General features: G+C 49.7%; 1 protein-coding gene across 1 annotated transcript in view; it reads left to right on the top strand.

The window, feature by feature from the left end:
- The first annotated feature begins 12,211 nt into the window (after positions 1–12,211).
- Positions 12,212–23,695, top strand: part of LOC102567558 (monoacylglycerol/Diacylglycerol O-acyltransferase) — a 28,196-nt gene continuing 16,712 nt past the window's right edge. The window contains exons 1-2 of the mRNA XM_059724087.1: positions 12,212–12,457; positions 15,918–16,245. Of these exons, the coding sequence (XP_059580070.1) occupies positions 15,963–16,245 (283 nt within the window). The 5' untranslated portion in view covers positions 12,212–12,457; positions 15,918–15,962. The remainder of the gene's footprint in view (positions 12,458–15,917; positions 16,246–23,695) is intronic.

Raw genomic sequence — 23,695 nt, forward strand, 5'->3', positions numbered from 1 at the left:
AGTGACTAGGAGTAGCCTCTAGAGTACTTACCCAACCTTTAGACACCACTCAATGCCCGGTAACTTACTTCTCTACACAATTGGATCTGGTAGCAAAGGGGGGAGCGGGATGCCTTCGCGCAGTGGCAGCAGCTGCAACAATAGTCGAGAAAGCCCAGGAATTAGTCCTCAGATACCTCCTTATCCTAAAGGCTCCACACGCAGTAGCCCTCCTCCTCCTCCAGAAAAATACTCAACATTTTTCTCATCAGAGAATGAACAAATATGAAACCACACTTTTAATGGCCACAAACCTGGTCATAAAAAAATACAATACCCTGAATCCGGCTACCCTATTACCTCTACCCAGCGACGGTGAACCAGACTCCCACGATTACCTTCAAGTTGCAGCATTTTCAGACAAACCCAGGACAGATCTCAGTGACTTACCCTTAGACAACCCTGACCTGATTTTTTATGTAGATGACTCTTCAAAAATAGTCAACGGAGTTAGAAAAACGGGTTATGCAGTAGTAACTCCATTTGAAGTACTTGAAGCTGAACCACTGCCTGGGCAGTTGAGCGTCCAGGCGACCGAACTTACTGCCCTTACACAATGCTTAGATTCATAGATGTTAGGGTCGGAAGGGACCTCAAAAGATCATTGAGTCCGACCCCCTGCATAGGCAGGAAAGAGTGCTGGGTCTAGATGACCCCAGCTAGATGCATATCCAACCTCCTCTTGAAGACCCCCAGGGTAGGGGAGAGCACCACCTCCCTTGGGAGCCCGTTCCAGACCTTGGCCACTCGAACTGTGAAGAAGTTCTTCCTAATGTCCAGTCTAAATCTGCTCTCTGCTAGCTTGTGGCCATTATTTCTTATTTCTTATTTGTGGCCAGGGATGCCTTGGTGAATAAAACCTCACCAATTCCCTTCTGTGCCCCCGTGATGAACTTAAAGGCAGCCACAAGGTCGCCTCTCAACCTTCTCTTGCGGAGGCTGAAAAGGTCCAGGTTTTCTAGTCTCTCCTTGTAGGGCTTGGTCTGTAAGCCCTTAACCATACGAGTGGCCCTTCTCTGGACCCTCTCCAGGTTATCCACATCCCTCTTGAAGTGCGGTGCCCAGAATTGCATGCAGTATTCCAACTGCGGTCTGACCAGTGCCCGATAGAGGGGAAGTATCACCTCTTTGGACCTATTCATCATGCACCTGCTGATGCACGATAAAGTACCATTAGCTTTTCTGATGGCTTTGTCACACTGCCGACTTATGTTCATCTTGGAGTCCACTAGGACTCCAAGATCCCTTTCCACTTCCGTGCCACCCAGCAGGTCATTTCCTAGGCTGTAGGTGTGCTGGACATTTTTCCTCCCTAGGTGCAGCACTTTGCATTTCTCCTTGTTGAATCACATTCTGTTGTTTTCTGCTCACTTGTCCAACCTATCCAGATCTGCTTGCAGCTGTTCCCTGCCCTCCGGCGTGTCCACTTCTCCCCACAGCTTTGTGTCACCCACAAACTTGGTGTGGCGGCGAAGCGCCCCCACAGGCGAGTGAGGGGGAGAAGAGGGGACCCACAGACCCCGAGAGCAAGCCCCCAGGAGGGCATACATACCGGCAGAGGGGCAGCGGGAGGAAGAGCTGTAGCCGCGCGAGCCGCCATTACGCCGGCTCTGGCAACAGCTGTTCACCGCGCGGCGAACAGCTGAGCCAATCCCAGCGGCCGGAGCGGCCGCTGCGGGAGGATTCAAAAACGCCGACAGGACAGGGAAAGAGGGAGAGCCAGGGGGAGAGAGTACGGGTGCGCGGCCCGTGCTGCCGGCTCTCGCACGGAGCGTCGAGGACCCTGCCTGCGGGTCTCAAGCAAGCAGTATAGGGAGGAGCGGGAAGCCTTTCGCCAGCAGCCAGGCGAGAGGCGATCAGAGAGTGCACGCCGAGGCACTCTCTCTGCTGCGTCCTGAAGCGGCAGCCGCACAGGAAGCAGGGGAGCGCCCTGCGGACGGAAGGAAAGGGGAGATAGCGGAGGCCCCAGGAGGGGGCTGGAACCAGGGGAAGCAACCACCAGCTCCCCCTGGTCCGGAGGAGTGTTATCTATAAGGGAGGAGAAAGGAGAAACCCCTCTCTGCAGGAGGGGGGAACGACCGAGAACCGGGGGAACCGGGCAGAGACCATCATACTGGGCCCGGCAACACCTGAAGGACATCACCCGGCGGCTGGCGTGTGGACGGGGTGTAGGGGAGGCGGAGCCCCGTGGATCACCACGTCCGATAACCGTGAGTACCACTGCCTATCGGGAGGCCCCACCCAGGATCAAGAGCTTCACTGGAGACCCCTACGAAGGTAATTGAGTACATCCAAGGCGTGGCAGGCGAGTTGAGGGGAGGGGCCACACCCCGATAGGTCAGACGGAGCAAGGCGCAGGCTCCACACTTGGACAGAGTACACTTCACTCCCTCATCCAAGTTGCTGATGAAGACATTGAAGAGTATTGGTCCAAGGACCGAGCCCTGCGGGACCCCACTGCCCACACCCTTCCAGGTCGATACCGACCCATCCACCACAACTCTCTGGGTGCAACCCTCTAGCCAATTTGCCACCCACCGCATTGTGTAGTCATCCAAGTCACAGCCTCTTAACTTGTTCACCAGTATGGGGTGGGATACCGTATCGAAGGCCTTCCTGAAGTCTAAGTATACGACATCCACCCCTACTCCTGTGTCCAGGCATTTTGTAACCTGGTCATAAAAAGAGACTAGACTAGTCAGGCATGATCTGCCTGCTACGAACCCATGCTGGTTTCCCCTCAGCATAATTTGTCCTGCTGGGCTCTCGCAAATGTGAACCTTGATAATTTTTTCAAAGACTTTGTCAAGGATGGAGGTGAGACTGACTGGCCTATAGTTGCCGGGGTCCTCCTTCCTCCCCCTCTTGAAAATGGGGACCACATTGGCCCTTTTCCAGTCCTCCGGGACTTGGCCCGTGCGGCACGAGCGTTCAAATATTCCCGCCAGTGGCTGTGCAATGACGTTGGCCAGTGCCTTCAGTACCCTCGGATGGAGCTCATCCGGGCCTGCCAACTTAAAGGCATCCAGTTCCTCCAAGTGACTCTGCACCATCTCAGGGTCTACGCATGGTAGTCTGGCGCCTTGCTGCTGCCTCTCTACAATCCCAGTGAGAGACTTGTCTTTCCCCTCTCTTAGGAACACTGAGGCAAAGAACTCGTTGAGGAGTTCAACCTTGTCCCCCCTGTCTGTCACCAATTGCTTCTGCCCATTTAGTAGGGGTCCTATTCCTCCCTGGGCCTTCCTTTTACTCCCTATATATCTAAAAAAAACAATTTCTTGTTATCCTTTACTTGGGTTGCCATCCTCAGCTCCATGGTAGCTTTGGCCCGTAACTGCCTCCCTACAAGCATGAGCAGAGGAGGTATACTCCTCTTTGGTGATCTCTCCCTGTTTCCACTTTTTATGTGCCCCGCTTTTGGCCCGTAGGCTGCCCTGGATTTCTCTGGTCAGCCAAGGAAGCCTCCTGGCCCCTTTCCCTCTTTTTCCTCGCATCGAGATCATCTCCCTTTGTGCCCGAAGGATCATTTCCTTAAGGCACAGCCACCCTTCTTGGGCTCTCATCACTTCAAAACTCCTACTCTGCAGTGTGTCCTTGACTAATCACCTGAGTTCATTGAAATCAGCTTTCCTAAAGTCTAGCACTTTCACCCTACTAGTTACCTTACCCACTCGATGTCTTATGAAGAATTCTATTATTAGGTGATCACTGTCCCCCAGATGACCACCGATCTGTAGGTCCCCTACCATATCATCCCCCATTGCCAATACCAGATCCAGTAAGGCATTCCCCCTAGTGGGACCATGTACCTCCTGTGTCAGGTGGAGGTCCTGTACACAGGATAGAAACCTGCATGAATGGTGGGACTTTGCTGGCTGTGTCTCCCAGCAGATGTCTGGGTAGTTTAGGTCCCCCATGACTACCGCCTCCTTAGCTTTTATGGTCTCCGAGAGCTGCCTCAGGAGCCCCGAATCTAGTTCTTCCCCTTGGTGTGGGGGTCTGTAGCAGACCCCTACCACCAAATCCCTTTCTCCTTGCCCCCCATGTAACCTAACCTGCAATCCTTCTACTTCCTCATCCTTCAATTCCGTCTTGATGAGGGTCAATGTATATTGCTCACTGACATAGAGCGCAACCCCTCCCCCTTTCTTCCCCACCCTGTCCTTTCTGTACAGCCTATAACCCTCAATATGTACCGCCCAGTCGTGGGATGAATCCCACCAGGTTTCTGTTAGCCCTACTAAGTCATAGGTATTTTCTGCAAGCAGGAGCGCTAGTTCATCCTGCTTGTTCCCCATGCTCCTAGCATTAGTATATAGGCACTTGAGCCCTGTGACTGGTGCCTTTGCTGCCCCCGCAGTTCCGAATCCCAAGGGGCCCCTTATTTCTTACCTGCTTATTGCTTACCTGTGCTGTACTGCTGGCCGCCCCATGGCTTGCAGGTTCCCAATGTTCTCCTTCTTCAGGATGGGCTGTCCTAGAATGACTTGTTAAGCAGAGGAGGGGGCTTATGGCCAGGGGAACATGGGAGAGATTGCAGGGTGGGTGAGGGAGAAGGGAAGATCCACTTGTGAATCTCAGAGGGAGCACAGGGGACACCACACATCCTACCCCCTCATCTGCCTTCCATCACTGCTTTCTCCACCATAGCAATTGGAAGGATAACATTAAGATGATCTTCAATCATTACATTCTATACATGGAAATTTACAGCATATTTACAAATTTCCATGTATGGCATTGAATGATTAGGGGGTCATCTTAAAACATTCAGAATTATATACAATATGAAATGTTAGTATAGGTAGTCTTATAGACCAACAATACACGTTTCCAACTTACAGCAACCCCATCAGTTAGTTTAATTCTTGGCTTTTAATTAACTTAGATACAGACATACTGAAAGGAGTAATAGCTTAGAAAAGAAATATGAGGAGATAAACAAGAAGAGAAATAGAAAGAGATTTTTTTTTTAAAGAGTGAAAAGGGAGAAACATAGTGGGAGTGGGGATGAAACCGAACATTCAATACTCTTTTTCACAAACTTTCAGGAAAGCATCCCCTATCTCCAATAATGGGCTATTCTATTACAGTGCTTAGTTATTTCCAGGGTGTTCAAGTTTATCATGTGTGTTCCAGTCATTTTAGATGTCCATTTCTGTAACATCAGTCTCTTAGGAATTAGCAGTGCTTTGTTGAGCCTATTAAAAAAAAAAGTTATTTAGTTTCCATCAAGCTGAAAAATCACATAGCTAATGTGTAATGTAATTTTACAATTGTAATTGTAATACTTCTATAATTTAAATATAAATGTGTAATGTACAAGAAATTCTGTCCAGAACAAGCAGACATACCAGGATTCCCATTACAGATGGGTTAAAGTAGAATCTGCTGAGCTATGGCACCAGAACTGTCAGATTTATCGGTATATATTTTAAAACAATCCAGGAAGTCCATATGTTTGTATTTTCTTCCTGGGTTAATCATAAATGGAAGAATGAGGAACAATTGACATGGCAGTAGCTCAAATTTGTTTTTACTGATTAACAGCCATGTTCCCCTTAAATTTATTTTCCCAGAGCCACTAGCTTTGATACAAGGGTGCTGACATAGTTAAGCATTTAGTTATGCATTTAGTATTGCTTAGAAACCAAGTACCTTGTGAAGAGAACTGAAAACTGTTCAGCTGGATCTGAGGTAGCATACACTAAATGGATGGGAAATGGCATATGTAATTCCTCCTAGTGTCACAACCCAAGGGTGTGATTTTTGTTTGTGTGTGCTTCGGCACTGCTAAATTATTTCCCGCCACTCGCAGCTTTCTTTGCAGGGTGCATTTCTCAGTTGCAAAAAGAGAAATGCACTGTGCAAGGAGTTCCCGCCATTCGTATTCAAATTTGTGTCCCACTATTGGCCAGTTCTAAATTATTCCGATGTGGTGGCTAGCGATTGGCTTTCTAGCCGTATAAGAGGCTTGAGTGGTTTCCGCCCAAGTTGGAGAACTCCGAGGAGAACCCCGCAAGGGAGGACTCCACAACCATCTGGAGGAGGAGAACTTCACGTCTCGTGAAGATCTCTAAGCACTGCGGAGCCTATCGGACCCAGCGTGTATCTCAAGAAGGCTATAGGGGTCTGATCAGCCTCTCGCCTCTCCCCGTCGCCGCCTGATCCCTTGACGTACCCTTCCCTGCACGCAAGTTCCATGGAGCCTAGCAAACTTCGTGTGAGTCTATTCAGAGCTCTTTGCTTCGAGTACTTTCTTCGGTTGACGCGACGGGCTTGCGGTTTAGAGCTCTCAACCGGATTGGGCTAGAAGGTTCACGGGAAGGAACTCTAGTCCACCTCTCTTCTTTTCTGTCTGTAACTGCAACTCAAGCAAGTTTTCCTGCCTGCACCGCGACCATCTTTGGTGTAAGTAAAATAATCTTAAATCAACCACTAAGCGTCTGTGCCTAATTCTAGCGTGCCGCCTGCCTTCCCCGACCTGGCGTGTCCGGGCTGCTGGCCACAGCCCGCCGCGTGAAAAAAACCCCCAAGGGCCTCGGACCGCTCCCGGCCTGCACACCTAGTTTCTTGGCTTAGACTCATAGAAAATTAGGGTTTGATGGGACCTCGGGAGGTCATCTAGTGCAACCCCCTTCTCAAAGCTGGACCATCCCTAACTAAATCATCCCAGCCAAGGTTTTGTCTAGCCGGGTCTTAAAAACCTTCAAGGATGGAGATTCCACAACCTCTCTGGGTAGCCAGTGCTTTACTACCTTCCTAGCAAGAGAATTTGTCCTAATATCTAACCTAAACTTCCCTTGCTGCAACTTGAGACCATTGCTCCTTGTTCTTCCATCTTCCACCACTGAGAACAGTCTAGCTCCATCCTCTTTGGAACCAGACTTCACATAGTTGAAAACTATTATTAAATCCCCTCCCCATTGTCTCTTCTTCATACTAAATAGGCCTAGTTCCCTCAGCCTATCCTCATAAATGATGTGTCCCAGCCCTCTAATCATTTTTGTTGCCCTCAGCTGGACTCTCTCCAATTTGTCTAAATACCTTTTGTAGTGGGGGGCCCAAAACTGAACACAGTACTCCAGATGTGGCCTCACCAGTGCCGAATAGAGGGGAAGAATCATTTCTCTTGATCTGCTGACAACATTCCTACTAGTGTAGTCCAGTATGCTGTTGGCTCATATTCAGCTTAATGTCGTTGTAAGCCCTTGGGCTTTTGCCCCAGAGCAGCTCCCTACCCAGCTATGCACCCTGGAAGCTCTGCTTGGGCTGGTATTCATACTCTGGCCCTGCACAGTCACACTCCTGGGGACTCCACGGAAACTGGATGGAGTGGCATGGACAGGGGCTGCGGGGAGCAGTCTGGCCATTGTCTGGATCTGCCATTTTGCCCTCCCCTGCACTAGAGACTATGAGCAAATATGACCTGGGTGGAAGATTTCTGAGGGTTAAGGAGGATCTTGAGAGTCAGTGTGTCCATAGGGCAAGGCAGCATCAGAGGGGACCAGACCCGAAGAGAGTGAAACTTCAGTGGGTCCCTGAACAGCGGGATGTGTGACTTTCTGGGGATATCTATCCAGAAATTCCTCCCAAAGCAACAGAAGCTGGAAGGCTGGAGGGCCTAGGTCCATGCTATTTGTGAGTAACCTAAACTAAGGGTAAATAAGAGCTTGCCTAAGGAAACCCCCTGGCATTGTGGGTTGGAGAGAAGTAGTGGAGGTGTGTAGCAGGAGACCTGCTACTGGAAGGAAAAGGTGCATTTTGTAACTTTTTGTTCTTTATTGCAGAGGGCAGGCCAGGGAATGCAGCTTGCAGAAAGATGAGCTGCAGGACTCCAGGCAGCTACTAAGGGGTTGGAAAGCCCTGTTTCTGATTTGGCTAACTGGCAGCACTTAGGCCTTGTCTCCCAAGAAATCCAGTCAGGACTTCTAGGAAGTGTCCCAGGAAGAGGGAGAGGCAAGAGCCATATAAACCCAAACTAGGAGGGCAGATTAGCTCAGATGCTTACAACAGAAGCTCTGCAAGGGCAGCTTAAAAGGAGACAAGTTATGTGTTTTGTTTCTGTTGCTGTTTGGTGGTTGTGTTACCCTGTGAAGTTTGGGGTGACTTAAAGGGAAGGAGGAGGCCCAAGGGAGGGTGACATTACAGAGGGTGCCAGGGAAGTACCCCATAGTTTGGGGGGCTTTGTTCCAAGGGTCTAGTGCAGAGATGGGGCTGGGGACTCAGCATAGAGAGTGCAAGTGGCAGAGACCAAATACATATGCTGACATCTTGATCTGTGGGCACACACTGTTACAGGCATTGTAACTGTTTCACCATTACTTCAATCTCTGTTAACAGTTCCTTAAAAATACCACTGAAGCTCATAGCAGTTCCAGCGCTGTTGTCAAGCTCTGATGAACTGCAGCTGGACAACAGAAAAACTCAAGAGAACTATCCTAGACACTCAGAACAGATACTTTGTTTCCACTGGATCCACCTGAAGTACAATCTATGTCAATGTATAGGACTACTCATCAAAGTTTCTGACCTCTATCATAGTTCCTGCTTTGGGAAGCTTGGGGCAGCTGGAAGGGATGACCAGCTAATGATTGTAGAGCTACTAAGAGGATTAAGAGCTCCAGGAGTTGAATGCAAAGGGTAGGTTCTTGGGGGAAGCCCAGGTAGCTAAAATGGCCTAATGTCCAGAAAGGAGGCAGAGTTTTGTTTTGTGTTTAAGGTGAAGAATAAAACTAGCTTGAGAAGCTGAGAATGGAGCTGGCTTTGCTGTCTAAAGCAGCAGGGTTAGCAACCTGTTTACAGAGCCCCTCACTTCAAAGTTGTTAAAATGATGTGTGTTACAATAGAGTGATAAAGAAAAGGAGTGAATAATTCAGCCTTCATAATAGGGGTTGAATATGGAATGGAATAAAGCAAGAGTCCTGTGTGTAAGAATATCAATCCTATAGCTAATGCAAATGCATATGAACCAAGAACTTTGTTTTATAGGCACCCTTAACTGTGGTGTTTCCTAACTTTGGTTGCTTGATTTTGCAATTTTTACACTCAGCTTCTATTAACATAGGTGCAGTGTAAGCAGTGAGTCTTAAGCTATATTGCTTGCAAAAGGGAGGACTTAAAATTATTTGAGTGATACCTTAAATAGTGTATGGCTAATTTCTTAATTAATGTCTGTTGTGCAATTGGGTGTTGAGACTTCTCGTAAGCAGCAGATATGCAACAGTAAAACCCACTTCCAATTAATTAAGATGGATGTCAGGTGGCGTGTTATGGTTGTTTGGCACACTTACTTGGCATTTCCATCACACTGAATAAAACTTTTGGTGGGAAATGTAGATTTGAATCCCCTCATTCTGAGGAGTTATATGCCATGTCCCCTACTTCCATTTCCTGGGTGAATGTTTTCACCCTTAAGGTATTCTATACAGAATGGTACCTTTCCTCTTTTGGTTGCATTATGTAACTTTCTTGATTCTCTTTTAAGCTACCCTGACCCCTTTTTGGAGAAGAGTGGTCTATAAGTCTAATAAATATATCTGGTGAACATGATGAAAGAACTTGACAGCATGGACAAGTCCATGGGCTCTGTCAGTGGCCAACTGCAGCAACATACAGCAAGAGCAACAGCTGCTTATGAGCAACATTGTGGTGGGAACACTTTCCCTCTGAGTAGTCAGATGACACTTTCTATAAAAGCAAGTGCTGCTGACAAGAAGTGTGGAACCAAAGCACCAGCATGTTACTAGTAACAAACATTGATTATATGCTAAACCTGATGACTAGCTTGGAAACAGCTTCCAGGCACAGATCAGAACATAATATAATAGCTATTACTAACATCTCTTAAATATGCAATTCCAGGGAAGTTTTGGCAATGATAACCTGACAGTCAAGTTCATGTAAACTCAGTTGTCAATTAAATGCTGCTAAATGAAGTTGTGTGTTTGGAATGCTTCTTTGTGGCAGTACTGGGCTGAAAATCTCCACTCCTGTGTGTGGGAGGTAGTAGATTTGAGGGTACCTAACCTCTGTGTGTGGGAGGGATTGTATTTGGGCAACCAGGCCCCAGAGCTTGAATCACTGTGTGGGAAAGAGAGAGAAATGACAGAATGAGGTAGGTAGATTGAGAGGAAAGGCTATTACAAGGGGAGGCTATTGCAGGCAGGCAAGCACCCAGGACTGTGGCATATCCTCATTGTGCAACAGCCCACTCCCTGAGATTGTTGGGTTGGCTTGTTAAGGCCCCAGTACAACTCACTGGCTCATAACCATCCAGCCATGCAGTTTTAGGAGTTGTAGGGACCTTAGGACTGCTTGAGGGCAGGGGCTGGAAAACCAAAGCAGACCACCATTTAAGATGCCAGCATGCCCAACAAGTCCCAGCTGATTGCTACAGGGCATAGGGATGTCATGGGGGAAGGGGGAAAGACCTGTTAGAGTAATTCTGCTAGTTTTCCATGCTGATCTGTTGGCTTCTAGGCCGGTGGTTCTTAACCTTCTTGGATTTGAGGCACCTCTCCATAACTTCTGTGAAGTGAATGGCATGCAAATTAGTTTAGCACACTAGTTTATATAATCCAGTGCTTACATCTTTGGAGAGGGCCAGGCAGTGAGGGTGGGAGATCAGCCAGGCAGGGTCCAGCCTGATCTTGTGTTTATCTAGCTATGTCTTCACACCTCTGGGTACCATTCAAATCATCTATTGGCACTTGAAGGTGCTGCAGCTCCCTGGTTGTGAAACACTGTTCTATGGCAGTGGTTTTCAACCTTTTTTATTCACAGACCCCCTAACAGAATTCAAATGGAGGTGTGGACCTCTTTGGAAAGGTATCACTCATTCTCATTGCCCATTTCTGGAAAGTAGTAGGGAAACTGAGATTTGAGCACCAGCAAGTGTTCCCCAATTTCGCTTTTTTTCACATCACTCTTTAGCATCAACTCATTTTCAGCCACAAAGCTGTCAAGGGTTTCAAATGTGTCTAAGTTGTTTTCTCTTATATGAAAAACCCAGAGCTGAAGCTTCTTGATAAAAGCCATCAGTCCTCTGCATATCACAGGTAACCATTCACCCAGGGCTTCCCCCAGATGGCCACATCAAACACACACATATTCACATGTATTAGATGTGCTGTAATGATGATAAGTTGGGGCAAAGCCTGAGCTAGCAGATATCTGTATACATCACCATACTTGTTTACTTGTGTCCTCCCATCAATTTTGTAGGACCTAACCTTTTACTAAATATGTGCTGTTCTTATTGTTCTAGATAAAGCTTTCCATAAATGCTTCTCAACACTAATTTTCCCAGTGGAAATTCTATCCAGACTGGTTTACTCATGCTGTCTCCCTCACCCAGCCCCCACTCACTCCTGCTCTGTTCCAATTTATAGATTGATCTTGCTAGGGCTGTAGCATTGCTGGGTCCCATGTGAAGTACTGGTGGTAGGAGGATGAGGTGGGGCTGCAGAGCTGCGCTCTGCCTGCTGGGTTGCCTGCCCCTGGTGCTTGGCCAGCTTCTGTGCATAGGGAGAACAGCTGCAGCCATGACACTTCACCTTCAGGTAGGGACACCATCTTTACAGCCAACTTTTGCAGACCCCTAGGCATGGACTATAGGTTGAAAAGCAGGTTCCAGGGCAATGGATGGTTTAGAAGCCAGTAAGAAATTTTAGAGGTCCAAGACTGGCAGAGTGGAAAGAAATGTCAGGGTAGTTGTGCAAAGCAGGCCGGGTCACTTGAGAGAAATGGAAGCCAAATGCGAGTGCCCCAAGGAAGGAAGAGCACAGGCCGTACCTGCACAAGGGGAGGTGTCTCCTACAGAGCATTGACTGAGAACAGGTCTGAGAAGATGTGTACTATTTGCACGTTAGTTACTGTGCAATAAGTAAGAGGCAATCCCGGTGCTGGAGTTTTGTTTCTGTATTTGCCTGAAGTCGTAAAAAAAGTTTAAAAACCCCGATGAGTCCATGTTCCTCGCGCCAGGCTGGGCTGGATGGACAAGACAGGCCTGGAGGTGTCAGTGGTGGCAGGGAGCAGCGGGGTTTAGTTCACGGCCGGCGACAGCAGTGGGAAGAGCCGGACTTGCAGCCGCCTCCAGCCCCTGGGAGCCGCGTTAAAAGCGCGCCTAAGCCGGGGCCGGGGGCGCCGGGAGCGACTCGGGGAGGGAAGAGGCTGAGCCGGCCGTGGGGCCGGGCTGCGGCTCCTTGGGGCCGGAGGCGGCGGCGGAGGCTGTAGCCCCGCGCGGACGGGCCGGGGCGCAGCAGGGTCTCGGGGCTGCGCCGCTCCGGCGGGTCCCGGGCGCTGCGGCGTGGAGACAGTCCGAGGCGGGGCGGGGCGGGGCGCGGCCGCCTCCCGCAGCTCAAAGCGCGGCCGCGCCCGCCTCGGCGCAGCACCGGCGTGGCTGCGCGGGAGGCAGGTGAGAGCTCCCGGCCCGGCCCGGCCCGGCCCGGCCCGGCCCCGCCGGCACCTGCGCTCGGCCCTGGCCCCGGCCCCGGCCCCTGCCGCGGGAGCCGGGCGGGCTGCGGTGGCCGCTCGGGGCCGCCCGAGGGTGGCGGCTGCGGGGATGGCAGGAGCCCTCGGGGCCGGGGCGGAGCAGGACTCCCCGGGAAGGAGCCCCTTCCCCGCCGACGTGCTCGTTTCTCCAGGCGCGGGCTGGGTCGAGGCCGGTGTGTGACGAGACGGGCTGTGCCCTCAAGGGCTGGGGCCTCTTGGAGCCGCTCCTGCTGCTCCTGCCAGGCTGGCTCCGGGGGAGGCGCGCGTGGAGGGGAGAGCGAGCCTCTGTGCGCTGTGCTGGACGTGTGTGTAACGGGCGGTGGCTGCGAGACCTGCGCATCGCTCGCCGGCTCCCCCTGTAGTGCTGAGTGGGGGCTGTGCCCGAGTGGGAGCTAGAGACTCGAGCGGTATTTTGGATTCGACAGTACTCGGTTGCACTTCTGTGACAGGGATTGGAGAGACGACCTTTCATGTTTTGGTCCCTTTCTCCTGCTCCCGTTAGGTGCCTGATTCAGCTCAACTTTCACAGTTTCATAGTTGGTAGGGTCGGAAGGGACCTGAGCAGATCATCACGTCCGACCCCCTGCCATGGCAGGGAAAAGTACTGGGGTCAAACAGCTCCGGCAAGGTGTTCGTCTAGCCTCCTCTTAAAGACCCCCAGGGTAGGAGCCAGCACCATTTTGCTTGGAAGTTGGTTCCAGGTCCTAGCCGCCCTGGCTGTGAAGTAGCGCCTCCTGATGTCTAGTCTGAATCTACCCTCTGCCAGCTTGTGACTGTTATTTCTAGTCACTCCTGGTAGTGCTCCGGGGAACAGGGACTCCTCCAGTGCCTGCTGGTCCCCTCTAACAGTTTGTACTAGTTTGCAACTTGATCTGCTTCTGTCTGCAGTCTTCCCCTTCTGAGCTCTCTGTCCCAATGCTGCTCTCCCTTCCCATTTCATTGTATTTCATACGAGTCCCAATCCCACAGTCTGTATTGGAATGAGAGTGCTTTGTAAGCAACCAGTGAGCAACTTGACTAATGTTTACGATTTGATGGATCATCTGCTCAGGACAGTTATGTATGCAGTAGTGTGCTTTGTTCTGGTTGCATTTTGGGTGTGCATGTGCACATGTGAGGAAGTGTAGGCTGGCAGACACAGATACATAGATAGCATGTATGCTTACATGCATATGAGGTATAGATATGTGTGTGTATAGATGGGCCCCTCTACACATGCAGGTAAAGGTGCAATGGGTGATGCACACAACTGCACCTCCTGCCATAAAACATGTGTGGTAGGAGGTGTGACTGGGATTGTGCATTAGATTCCCTGGAACCTTATTTAGGCAAACTTCTTTGGCTGGGAGTCCCACCTCAGTTGAGAGACTTCAAGTAGCAGGGGCACCCCAGGTAGCCCCTCACTGGGAGATGTGGCTGCCATGATGTACATGAAAGCTGCAAGCTGAGAGATTGCAGCTGCAGGGCTTTAATGCATCCTCGCAGCTAGGACATTGCAGCTGTTGTTGTATTCCAGCCCTAAGGGCTCCATGCATCCCTGGCCTGCAGCCAGGCCTTGTGGCTGCTGGGACCCCTTTGGGTCCTGGCACTGGGTGGGCACGCTGCTGAAACCCAGCATCCGCAGCTGCAGGGTGCTGCCAGTCCCAAGAGTCGGCAGCTGCTGGGGCCCAGGTCCCCTTAGTTGTTGGACTTTGAGCCCCAGTTGCACATGGTGTACCTCTTGCATTGGGAGTTGTAGCTGCTGGTGCAGCTCCCACCCAGAGGGGAGGCCCTGCAACACATGCAAAATAAAGCTTGATAGCAGCCAGTTATAAAGTTTGAGGCTGCAGCTGAAGTGCTGGCTGCTCAGCTTATCAGATTCCGATGAATCTGCTAAATACTTTGTCACAAGGACCTGAAAAAGGAAAAGAAGGAGCTTCTTATGGTGAGATAAGTACTTTGCACTTCTAGCTGGTCTGAAGGAAACTGTACCATTAACCAGCTAATTGTATAATAGTTGTAATGTGTAGAAGGAGGCTGTATTTGTAACAAAGGCATTATGGAAGTATATAATATGTATTGCTATGTTACATATATTAGACATGGCAAGGTGGAAGAAGGGTGACTTTCCCTTGGCATGCCCCATGAGATTTGTACTTTTCCTTGCTACTTGCAGGAATTCAGAAAAAGCTTGTCTGTGCCAAAAATAGCCTATCCCAGTGGTGTAAAACTCATCCAGCTCACAGGGCTGGATGAGCATTTCTGAGCTGGTATGTGGGGCCAGGTAGTATTCAAGCACAGCATGTCCCAGTCCCCAGGGCTAGCATGGGGCAGACATGGTCTGTAGCATGTGAGCTGAGCCCAGCACTGCAGGTAGCACAGGGGTCCAGTGAGGCACTGCATGGAGCATGTGCCCCTCATGCTGCATGCAGCATGTGTGGGTCTGCCATGAGCTGGACTGGGGCTGGATCACGGGGCTCCCTGTGCACCTAGCCATCGGGCTGGAATGTGATTGCATGCTTCCTATAGTGCATGGACTAGACCCTGTGGAACAAGGTTTTAGCAGGATCCAAGCACAAATTGTATGTTGCACCTTGCATTGCCTGCACTGCCTTATGCAGCGCAGGAGCCAGGGCTGGTCCAGTGACCCACAAGCTGGGTCATATACCTCAACAGGGCTGAATCTGTTGTAGAGCTCTGATCCCTTTGTTGTAGAGATTTCTGTTGTTGTAGAGAGCTGGAGTGGATTGATCACAGTGACAGAATATAATAGTCCCTGTAAAGCAATGTTTCCCTTCCCAATCCATGGGTTGCAAGAATTTGTGAAAGGATCACAAGCAAACTTTTAAAAAATGGATCATCAACCTTTAAAAATGGATTCCCTTTTAAAGGGGAAAATGTGGGACATGGTGGCTTTTTCTCTTGCAGGTTGTCAGCGTTCAAGACTGCAAGGGGCTGCTTGGGGCTGCTCCATACCCCCCCACATTCCCTGCATGCCCCAGCTATGGGGGGGAGGGGCTTGGGGGGGGCAGCAGTTCAGGAGTGAGTGCCACTGGGTTGGGACTAGCTGCTTGATGTTTACAAATGGGTCCTGATACAAAATAGGTTAAGAACCACTGCTGTTAAGGAATACTAGCTAAATTAATTATTAAATTCAGAGCATGGTAGCAATTATATAAGCAAGAGTTCTATAATACTACAAACAATACTGCTTATTAAATGACTACATTCATTCTTAAAATAATTTTACAGTGTGAATCTTATCCTTAATGAAGATCTCACATTAGCCCCTATGATTAATGCTAATTGTTACTGCTGTTGGTGTCCTCCCTTTTTGCCTCTAGCCTAGATGCTGCTGTGACTGTGGAGGGAGTTATGTTCTCTTTCTGTTTTATTCTTTACAGGAGGGAACAAGAAGAACAGGATTCTGGTCTGCAGGGGAGATACCAATGACCTATATAAACTCCCTTTCTTACATGTCATTCCATTTTTCTGATATGGAGTACCTGATGAAATACCTTAATTATGGGGTCACCACAGTGGTGGTGGCTTCAATATTAGCCTTTTGTTTAACTCCTGTTATGGTCTTATTCTGTAAATGCTTCAGTTTACTTTATATTACAATTTATCACAGGAGTTCTAAGCTAAAAACAAATTGTTCTGATGATTTCTGGCATGATGCAAGGCAAACTTTGGCATACTTTTGGGATTTGTATGCAAGAATATGGTATGGTAAGTAAAATTTCCTTTGTTTGTAGCTCTAAATCTGTTTTTATTAGGTGAATGACCCCAAAATTTAAATGTTAGGCTTCAAACCCAGGGTTACTAACCCAAGACCATTTTCTTTACTGACAAGCCTTAAACTTTTTACTGACAACTAGCCTTTTTCACTCACATGTGCCTTATGTCACCTTGTAACCTTTCTACCAGACCCTGAATTAGGGTCAGGTTACAAGCTTGTGGGGTGGGGGGATGAGGGGGAATTGGTTGTTGGTGAAAATGTTTAAATTTATCATTCACTCTTTCGTGGTTTGGCAACCTTACTTGACTGCAACAGTGGTTTTACACCATGTTGCCTCCACCATAAGGGGTCCCCTGTTTACCTGTACAACCATGCTGCCTCCCAGCAGTCCTACTCTCTGTCCTGGCATGACAGCCCCCAGAGAAGGACCTCTATCTGCATACCTGGCACCCATCAGTGTTACAGGCAGATGGGAGGTAGCACTAGGAGCATTAGCTGTAGCACATGGCTGGGGCTTGGGGAAGGAGCTTTGGAGAACCCTGTGAGCCACAAAGTCCTTAGAGCTCCCTTTGAGGTGGTGCTCTCCTGCTCAGACACTTTGGGCTTCTTTACATGTACAAGCACCGCAGCTCTGGGCCCTTTGAAAAGGGCCCGGCGCTGTGCCACATGCAGTTTTATAAGTGGCGTAATGCGTGTCAGTGCACAGAAAATGGCTTTTGAACTAAAATGCCTCAGAGGTGCTTTAATTCAAAAGTGTACTGCCGTAACCCTCTGTGCGTTGACATGCATTTTGCCACTTACACAACAGCATGTGGTGCAGCACGTCAGCTTGTGTGTGGAGCTTACTTGATTAATTGAGTCTGCTCTGAACTGGCGGATATCTGGCATGTTTTGGGAGAGAAAGGTATGTGTATAAATGCCCTACTGTGGTGTCTGTGTTAGAATATGGGCTCCAGCTTCTTTTCCACCATGGAGCTTCAGTGTGCTTCCATTGCTTCATGTTTTTACAGATTCTGTGGGTGGGCATTGTTAGCTTGGTTATTTACAGAAAGCAACCCTGTTCAACCTATTCCAAAAGCAGTACAAGTTTTAGTTAAATGCTGTATAGAACACGAGACTCCCTCCCCCAAAGAGTCTGCTATTTTAAGAAGAAAAAGTGGAATGTATTGGGGAGTGCACAAACTGTAAGCACATAGATGGATACAGAATTAATATTCTTTATTTGTGGTTTGTTTTTCCAGAAAAAATCATTGCTTATATTCATATTCTAACAACAATGCTGGCAATTCACTTTATGCTAAACATGCATAACATTTTAAAGAATCTTGTTTGGGATGTTTTTTCTGTTCCTTTCTGAAAATAAATTCTGGCAGTGTCAATATAACATACATTAATTTTAAGATTCTCTCATTTAAGAGCTGTTTGGAAATGAAACGTACAGCTCCTTTTTAACTAGACACTGTGCCAGAATTTTAAAATATTTACCTTTTATTGGTGAACTTACATTTCTTAGGAAATGAAATCCCTTTCCCTGCTACTCAGTCTCTTCAACTGTTTAAACAAATATAGGTGAGCTACAATCATTGAAAGGTAGGATTGTCAAAAAGAAATAGCAGCAAGCCTTTCTTTCTTTTTATTTTGGTTGTTGGGGGCTTGGATTATGTGGGAGATTGACAATGAGATATAGATCCCTCTACTTATGGGAAGTAAGTAAGCTGGAATGTGTGAGATGTTGCCCTGTGAGGAAGAGGGCCCTGTGTTCCTGTTTCTTTGTTCCTGATAGGGCAGAAATTTCCCTGCTGTTCTCTGTTCTTTTTATCCAATGACTACTAAATACCAAGTGCAGTGGCTCAGTTTTCAGAGTAAAATGAAATGGATTTCTGTAAAACTCTTCTTGTCCCTGCCGACTGCTCTCTCCAGCCCCCTTGTGGAGCTGTTCATTTTCTGTATAGTTTGGCTGCGTTTCATTTTTAAAAACAAGATAACAGCTGATGCTGGCATCATCCAGAGTCTGACTTTCCTGGTTTGCTTTCCTTAATTTCAGTCTAATGTTTTAATTTTGCACAGAAATCTTCATAAGTCCACCTTCATATTTGGCATAAGTAACTTTGAAATCCCCAATCTTCATAGATGTTAGGGTCAGAAAGGATCTTAGGATCTTCAAGGATGTTAGGCTCAATAGATCATCGAGTCGAACCCCCTGCATAGGCAGGAAAGAGTGCTGGGTTTAGATGACCCCAGCTAGATGCCTATCTAACCTCCTCTTGAAGACCCCCAGGGTAGGGGAAGAGCACCACCTTCCTTGGGAGCCCATCCAGACCTTGGCCATTCTAACTGTGAAGAAGTTCTTCCTAATGTCTAGTCTAAATCTGCTCTCTGCTAGCTTGTGGCCATTATTTCTTGTAACCCCCAGGGGCGCCTTGGTGAGTAAAGCCTCACCAATTCCCTTCTGTGCCCCCATGAACTTATAGGCAGCCACAAGGTCGCCTCTCAACCTTCTCTTGCGGAGGCTGAAGAGGTCCAGGTTCTCTAGTCTCTCCTCATAGGGCTTGGCCTGCAAGCCCTTAACCATACATGTGGCCCTTCTCTGGACCCTCTCCAGGTTATCCACATCTCTCTTGAAGTGCGGTGCCCAAAATTGCACACAGTATTCCAACTGCGGTCTGACCAGCGCCCGATAGAGGGGAATTATCACCTCCTTGGTTCTGTTCGTCATGCATCTGCTGATGCACGATAAAGTGCCATTAGCTTTCCTGATGACTTCGTCACACTGCCGACTCATGTTCATCTTGGAGTCCACTAGGACTCCAAGACCCCTTTCTGCTTCCATGCCACCAAGCAGGTCATTTCCTAGGCAGTAGGTATGCTGGACATTTTTCCTCCCTAGGTGCAGCACTTTGCATTTCTCCTTGTTGAATTGCATTCTGTTGTTTTCTGCCCATATGTCCAACCTGTCCAGGTCTGCTTGTAGCTGTTCCCTGCCCTCCAGTGTGTCCACTTCTCCCCACAGTTTTGTGTCATCCTCAGACTTGGACAGAGTACACTTCACTCCCTTGTCCAAGTCGCTGATGAAGATATTGAAGAGTATTGGTCCAAGGACCGAGCCCTGTGGGACCCCACTGCCCACACCCTTCCAGGTTGATACCGATCCATCCACTACGACTCTCTGGGTGCAACCCTCTAGCCAATTCGCCACCCACCAGACCATGCAGTCATCCAAGTCACAGCCTCTTAACTTGTTTACCAGTATGGGGTAGGATACCATATCGAAGGCCTTCCTGAAGTCTAAGTAAACGACGTCAACCCCTACCCCTGCGACCAGATGTTTTGTAACCTGGTCATAAAAAGAGACTAGATTAGTCAGGCATGATTTACCTGCTATGAACCCGTGCTGGTTTCCCCTCAGCATAATTTGTCCTGCCGGGCTCTCGCAAATGTGAGCCTTAATCATCTTTTCAAAGACTTTGCCAAGGATGGAGGTGAGACTGACTGGCCTATAGTTGCCTGGGTCCTCCTTCCTCCCCTTCCTGAAAATGGGGACCACATTGGCCCTTTTCCAGTCCTCCAGGACCTGGCCCGTGCGCCACGAGCGTTCAAATATTCCTGCCAGTGGCTACGTAATGATATCAGCCAGTGCCTTCAGCACGCTTGGATGAAGCTCATCCGGGCCTGCCAACTTAAACGCATCCAGTTCCTCCAAGTGCCTCTGCACCACCTCAGGGTCTATGCTTGGTAGTCTGGCGCCCTGCTGCTGCCTCTTTACAATCCCAGTGAGAGATTTGTCTTGCCCCTCACTTAGGAACACTGAGGCAAAGAACTCTTATCCTGGATGTAATCCAGTCTTGTCCTTTTTAGTCCCCAAACCTGTTTTTCATTCAACGTCAGTTTTGCAGATGAGCCTGGGAAACACTTTGTCCTCCAAGATAGGTCTTTAAAAATGACATTCAGCTGTGGGACATTCACTTGTCTTTGCTTGGGATTGTCAGCTGTGAGGCCTATTCCAGAGCTGCCTAGATGAGCCAGGTTAGTTCTCTCTGCTGAAAAAACAGAGATGTCACCACCCGACTGTGCCCATTGCCCATCCAGGAAGCACTTGTTGGAAGTAGGGTCATTTTCGCATGTGTTTTTACAGACGCAGTGCCACGCACTTTTAATTAGCGAGCTGTGCTAACTAAAAGTACCTTGTGCTATGTTGGGAACAGGTGCATCAGTAGCACAACACATCTCAGTGCTGAGAAAATGGTAGCAGTGTGCTTTGAACTAAAGCACATCAAATGTGTTTTAGTTCAAAGTGTACTGCTGACGCATCAGTAGCACAGCGCACATGTGATGCACGAGGTTTCCAGCATGCGTCAGTTTACATGCTTGAGGAGACTTGATTAGTCACACACATTGAATTTATAGCACTTCAGAGCAGACTCCCTGCATGTGTGTCAGTGCCCTGGCAGAGTAATCTCGAATCGTCACTCTGGCTGACTTCACGGCGGTTCTTTCACATCCCAGGTGAATGTTTTAACCCTGGGTTCTTGGTATTCTGGGTCCATATGGGTCTCCTGAACAAAAAAATACCCCTTGAAATCAAGAAATTTCTTTTGTCTAAACTAGTATTTTAACTATCTGTGAAATGGTAATGTATCATATTTCTGTCACAAAACAACATGTACCTACCCCCACCCCTCCAAATTGCAGTGTGTGCTTTTGGTGAGGAAGATGTTTTCACTTGCACCCATAACTATTGGCTAAGCATCATAGCTTGTGCCTGAAATAGCAAGTGAGCTATTCATAGAATCTTGCTGAGACTTTTGAAGTAGAAATAGCACTTGTATGAAGAACTAGTTATAGTAAAAAAAGTAACAGTCTTGCTGCTATGCCTTGCAGCCTAACCTTGCACGACACAGAGAAAGGTCTCCTGGAAACACAGTATGTCCATGAAGTGTGGAATCCATACAGTCTGCCACACCAGGAAGTTCATGAATCTACGCTTCCTTCACACTCTGTTTCCAGGAGGACTTGCTCTGTCGCACAGATTGCCATTAGGGCTATGCAAAATTTCACCTGGTGTTTTGTTTAGAGCTCGAAACAGCAACATTGAAATGAAACATAAGTCTTCAAAATGGCTTTGAAACAAAACAAGGGCACTCAAAGTGTTTCGAAATGTTTCAAAGCCAAGCTTACACTTGCTGCCAGCTGGGACCAGCACTGACACCATCAGCCTCCTGTGATTCAGCAGGCAGATTTTTGGCCCCCCCCCACACACACACACACCTCTAGGAGGGCTACAAGGCTCTGCTGACTCTTCCCTGGGGTACAGATCGGGGGCCTGCCTGCCAGATCAAAGGAGGCTGGTGCTGTCTCCTGGGACCAGGAGGCTGGTGCTGTCACGGCCAACACCCAGTGCTGTCGCTGGCCCCAGCCAGCAGCACCTGCCTTCTGTGATCAGGGCCTGCTCGCACCCTGGGGAGGGTTGCAGGTGCTGTGCCCAACTGCTCCTGGGGGTGTGGGCCCCCAATCTGCCTGCCGGATCACAGGCCCTGCTGGTGCCTCTCACTGCCCCCACAACAGCCCCCCCAGCCCCACAGGCAGGCAAGTGTGTGTGTGTGTGTGTGTGTGTGTGTGTGTGTGTGTGTGTGTGTGTGTGTGTGTGTGTGTGTGGAGGGACAAGGGCAGCAGTACCCTTATGTGGTCTGCACATGTGCCGCCTGGCTGGCCAGACAATTAGTGGGGACGGGGCTTGCATGTGGCGGCCAATACTGCCACATCCTGCTGGTCCAGCAGAGTCGTACATGTGACTGGCCACAGGAAAGCAGCATGGGGCATGGCAGTGGCAATAGCAGTGCCATCTGCTGCATATGAACCACCCCCATCCTTGGCCAAGCGGTGCACGTGCAACCCACAGAGGGGGCACTACTGCCCTTTTTCCCCCTCCCCAGGCCCTGCTTCTGGGCACAGATAGTGAGCTGTGGTGGGGAGCGGGCAAGCGCTGCAGTGTGCCACATGGGAGCAGCAGCACCTGGCGTGCTCCTCTGCCTCCCCCAGGTAAGAAGCCAAGTATGAGAAGGCACTGAGGGAGACGCCACTACCGTGCCCCAGGGCATGCTCTGTCCCTGCCCGCCTGTGCATACCCCCTACGGCTGTTTTAAGTACCCCTGGGGGTACACATACCTCTGGTTGTTTATAACCCCTGTCCTAAAGCCAGAGAGAAGAAGCTGGCTCCTGTATGAAGCCGGATAAATTCCTGTGGAATGCTGGCTGGGGGCTGAGGAAGGGGGAGGTGTTGGGGGGGGAAAAAGCCCCACGTGAAGTGCACGGCCAGCCAGTGGCACATGGACCCGGAGCAGTACTATCAGCCTGAAGGGGTTCTGCACCTCCGTGTGTGCCTTCCCTGAAAGGCCGATACCACGCTGCTCTGGGTCTGTGTGCTGCCAACTGGTGCATGGCCGCACACAACTAAAAGTGTGGCCATGCACAGCCTTTTCAAGGCAGTGCACCAGGAGAGGAGCTGAAGGTCGGCTCCTGGGCGAGGTGGGGGTGGGAGCCTGGCACGGGCTCCACTGGCTTTGGGGAAGTGCTCCGCACTCCCTGGCTCTGATGCAGGGGAGGAGCACTTCCCTGGAGCCGGTGGAGCCCATGCCAGCCCCCCTACCCCAGCCTCCATCCCTGCCTTGCCTCACCTTGCAAAGGATCTGCTGCCTGCCCTGAGTGAGGCTCTGCCAGCTTTGGGACACTGCTTTGCTCCCCTGCATGGCCTCGCGGAGGAGGTGCATCAGTGAGGAGGCACGTGGCATCAGGGCCAGGGAGTGGAGCAGTGTCCTGGAGCCGGCAGAGCCTCACAGGGACAGGCAGCGGTTCTTCCCTGGAGCCGGCGAAGCCCACACCAGCCTCCATCCCTGCCTTGCCTCACCTCGGGGAAGTGCTCCACTCCCTGGCCTTGATGAGGGGGAGCGGAGCACTTGCCCGGAGCCAGCAGAGCCAGCCTCCGGCTCCAGCTCCGGCCCCTAGCCCCCAGCCTCTCGGCCTCCAGCCCTAGCCTACAGCCCCCGGCCTCTCAGTTCCAGCTCCCGGTCTCCGGCTCCCAGCCCCCTTCAGTAAGTGTTCCACGCCGGACCAAGGCGGCGCGCTCGTGGAACACTAGTCCTTAGAGAGAACATTGCCGGCGGGCACTCCACATCTTCCCCCAACACTTCCGTGCTGCCTCAGCCCCCAACCAGCTTTCCCCCCAGCCCTTCGCTCGCAACCTTCAAGTTCTACTTATGTTAACAAACTCCAGGAAGGAAAGTGAGCCTGAGCCAGGCCTTGGGTGAGTGAGCACCTCAAGCCCTGCCCTTTCATCTCTTCCTCCCCCTCCTAGCAGGGTTGGGGGTTTCCCACCATCTATGCAATCAGCTCCTGCAGGCTAGAACTCTGTCAGCCTGTACAGCTCTTTGCAAAAGCAGGATGAGG

Source organism: Alligator mississippiensis, chromosome 3 (genome assembly GCF_030867095.1).
Source record: "Alligator mississippiensis isolate rAllMis1 chromosome 3, rAllMis1, whole genome shotgun sequence".
In the NCBI taxonomy this organism is placed as follows: Eukaryota; Metazoa; Chordata; order Crocodylia; family Alligatoridae; genus Alligator; species Alligator mississippiensis.